This window comes from Cicer arietinum, chromosome 1, assembly GCF_000331145.2.
Source record: "Cicer arietinum cultivar CDC Frontier isolate Library 1 chromosome 1, Cicar.CDCFrontier_v2.0, whole genome shotgun sequence".
NCBI classification, from domain to species: domain Eukaryota; kingdom Viridiplantae; phylum Streptophyta; class Magnoliopsida; order Fabales; family Fabaceae; genus Cicer; species Cicer arietinum.
Window position 1 is genome coordinate 40,515,743 of NC_021160.2, and position 3,447 is coordinate 40,519,189.

The window sequence follows — 3,447 nt, forward strand, 5'->3', positions numbered from 1 at the left end:
GATTCTCTGCATGAAGAAACTAATTTTTTAATAATTTGGTTACTGCTCATTGTCAATATCTGGTGATTATTATTTGGTACAATCATTCTAATTAAGCACAGATCATTCGTACCAGTGATGATTACCTATCTCATTCTTCTTGTGGTATGCTAGATTTGCTTCATATACGACATATTGAAGTATATGTTATAATTTATTTATTACTACCTCCAGTCTTGTAAATGAGAACTTTGGAGTTTTTTTCTTCTAAATATAAAAAAAGTTACAAATTTTGATGTATTAATTGTTGAAACTACTTTGATATCCTTAGAATTACATGTATTTCTCATGAGCGGGAGTGAAAACGTTTTATGCCAAGCTTATATTTTGAAAAACATTCAAAACTAAAACATGAAATGAACCTCTTCAATACTAATCTTGAGTATTGATGATTCTTTTTTCTTATTATATATGTATGGGACCATAGGGAGTATCTTTTTTTTTTTGGTATTATTAGTTTCTAATACCAATAATTTCAACAGGTTGTATATAAATTATTTCTTATTAGTTGGTTTCAGTGCGGCAATGATTCTTTCACTTTTGCATGTGTTACTGTCAAATATAATATGCAATTAACTTTTTGCAGGGTCAAAAATCTCTGGCTTTGGATACAGCTATTGGAATGTGGCAATTATTATTCGCCGAAAAGCAGTGGCCATTGGTTGATCATTGGTGCCAATTCCTGCAGGTAATAACGCTAATTATACACCTTTGTTTTCACTTGGTAAATTAGAATAGAAGTTTTCTTATTAGTATGCTAATGCTTGTTTTTTTTTACTTCAAATTGAAATTTTCGATGCTTCTTACTCAGGCTCGGCATAACAAAGCTATATCTAAGGATACATGGTCTCAACTTTTAGAATTTGCAAAGGTAATAAACTAATAAATTATCAACCTTTAGAATAAAGTTCAATAGGTGATGCTCTCATAGGATGGATGCACCCCCCCTTGATGTGGATTTGGTGTTGCCTAAATTTAATTATGCGTTGTCACAACTTGTATACTCCTGTCAGTCCTGTGTAGGCCTATAAATAAGGAAAATAAATTTAGCTATATATTTATTCTTCCATGCTGTTTTTCTCATGATGTCTGTCTCTGTGTATGACGATATTGCCAACAGTAGCATTTGCTCAACTTTGTTTTAAATTTTTTAAGGTCTTCTTTGTGTTCTGATTGCTTTATTGGTCTGTGTTTACATATTGCCATTTGTTTTTGTTAGGAAACCAAGAGTTGGATTCCTAAGAAAGAACACTTTTATTAAAAACTAGGAGAGAAACCTCTCCTCCAAGGGTTTCCCCTTCATGATAGAGTTACTACTCTATTCAACAATTGATTACAATATTCAATGATCTATCTCTAACTCCCTAACCTCCCTATTTATACAAGTAGGCCTTATAACAACCTCAACTAACTGACTCATTATCTAACTATTATTATTAACTAACCACTAATCTAAGTCCTAACAGTTTTACACTCTCCTGGATCTGAAACATGATTCATGTGGAACAAAGGAACTAACAATACGGGAGGACAATTCTCAATAATCTTATGACAATAATTTAGTTGATACAGAAGGATATTTGTTCATTTATTACTCTACAAAAAATGCTATAACCCCCATAAAATAACAGAAGTGTACCGTAGTCAACTGGATAATAAACTGTAATAAGAATATTCCTTTGCAAACAGAAGATAAACTTAAATAAAAAAGGAAATCCCAGAACCCATAACTTTTCAATTGAAGCCTTTATCAATATTATCTCATTGTACATCAGTGGTTCCTGTATTAAGTAAGTGTCATCTTAATTTCTTTTTCATAATTTATTGTAAAATGTTAGTTTTTTCTTTCAGTATATTATTATTTTTTTACTCAACAGTACCTTGTCAGTTGGGTATATGAAATTGTGTTTTCAGTAGTACTGCTTATTTGTCAATTGTGCTTATCAATTGTGTACCGGGATCGTTACCAGCCATGTTCGTCTTCATCTTAAAGTCACTGCCTATTGACTGAGAAGAATTCCTATATTCTTTTCAGTGTTCAGAAACGACAATGCAAGCAATACTTTTTCTTTAGGCTGTGGCATATTGATGATAGTATGTTGTTTTATGCAGACTGTTAGCTCAAATTTAACTGATTACGATGCTGAAGGTGCTTGGCCGTATCTTATCGATGAATTTGTTGACTATCTGAACGAAAATGGCGTTACCCAACATGGTCAATGATTCTAGTCTAAAACGATGATGCATTCGGTGAAATGTCATTTAAGAAAATTTGGTCTCTGGTCTTCTTTGATGAGTTATGCTATTCTATGATGCAAAACGAAGGGGACATGGCTGCTAGAGAAAACTCATTCATGCTGACAAGTAGTAGCATAATTTTCTTGTGAAATTGTTTATATGCATGCTACATGAATTTCCTTGGGATGTATTGTGGAATTAGTAATGGGAGACTACTGATACCATGTGTTATAGTTTGATGTCCCTTTCATTTGAACAATTTATTCTTGTACAATGTCTGGTTAGATTAAATATTTTGTTAATTGTCTGGGGTAAATTGCTAGCATATGTAGTATGTTTTACTTGATGTGTTTTTTTTAAACCATATATTTATTGGTTCCATTTGTTTTTAGCTTTCTTGGTTTAATTTTATTTTTTAGATGTATAATCCCAGTGGGAAGATTCATTTTTTTTTTCTTCTTTAAAGGGCGATGATCAACTTAGTTTTGGTAGTGGTAGTGCTAGCAATATTCTTTTAACACTCTTCCGAAACATATTCTCTTACGAATTTAGACCCTCTGAAGAAAGTAAAGTGTAAAGTGATAAAATCAAGAGTTATTTTAATAAATTCATAATTGGTTATGCTGTACTTATAATATCTACTTTTGATTTGTTATTGATTAGTTGAGATTATTTGCTTTACTTTCTAAAGTAAAATGTTATTTCACTTTAGAGCGTCAAATCCTTCTCTTATTGAATGAAATTAATGTGAGTCTCACCACGTTATATAAGAACACATATAAGTAGTGGGATTCAGTCAATGTTAAAAGAAAGTGTTGTTCTACTCTTAAAAATAATATGTTAAATAAAATTTAATCAATTCATCAAACAGTGAGAATTGTTAAATAAAATTTATCCTGACTGTTCACAGGAAATAGAAAATGATGATTTTCCACGTTCGTATCCAAAAACTAAACCCATCAATTATCCCTAGAATCTCAGTCCACCACAGGGAATCTCCCTCCCTCCACCACAGTTTAATATTCATGTTATTTAAACCAACTCTCTTTGAGACTTTGATCTTTTATTGCAAGTGGTAGAGGGCGAGGTGGGGTAAGAGGCAAGTTGTAGGGGTGGAATGCATAATTGAAAACTATTAGTGTTAGGAATCCATATGTCCCCCTAAATTTT

At 31.8% G+C, this 3,447-nt stretch overlaps 1 protein-coding gene across 3 annotated transcripts in view; it reads left to right on the forward strand.

Moving 5' to 3' along the window:
* The window catches only part of LOC101513646 (uncharacterized), a 12,821-nt gene extending 10,153 nt beyond the window's left edge, over positions 1-2,668 (forward strand). For all 3 annotated transcript variants that reach the window (XM_012711886.3, XM_004488510.4, XM_073369854.1), the window contains 3 exons: positions 626-727; positions 851-910; positions 2,152-2,668. In XM_012711886.3, coding sequence (XP_012567340.1) covers positions 626-727; positions 851-910; positions 2,152-2,262 — 273 coding nt within the window. In that variant the 3' untranslated portion in view covers positions 2,263-2,668. The remainder of the gene's footprint in view (positions 1-625; positions 728-850; positions 911-2,151) is intronic.
* The last annotated feature ends 779 nt before the right edge of the window (positions 2,669-3,447 follow it).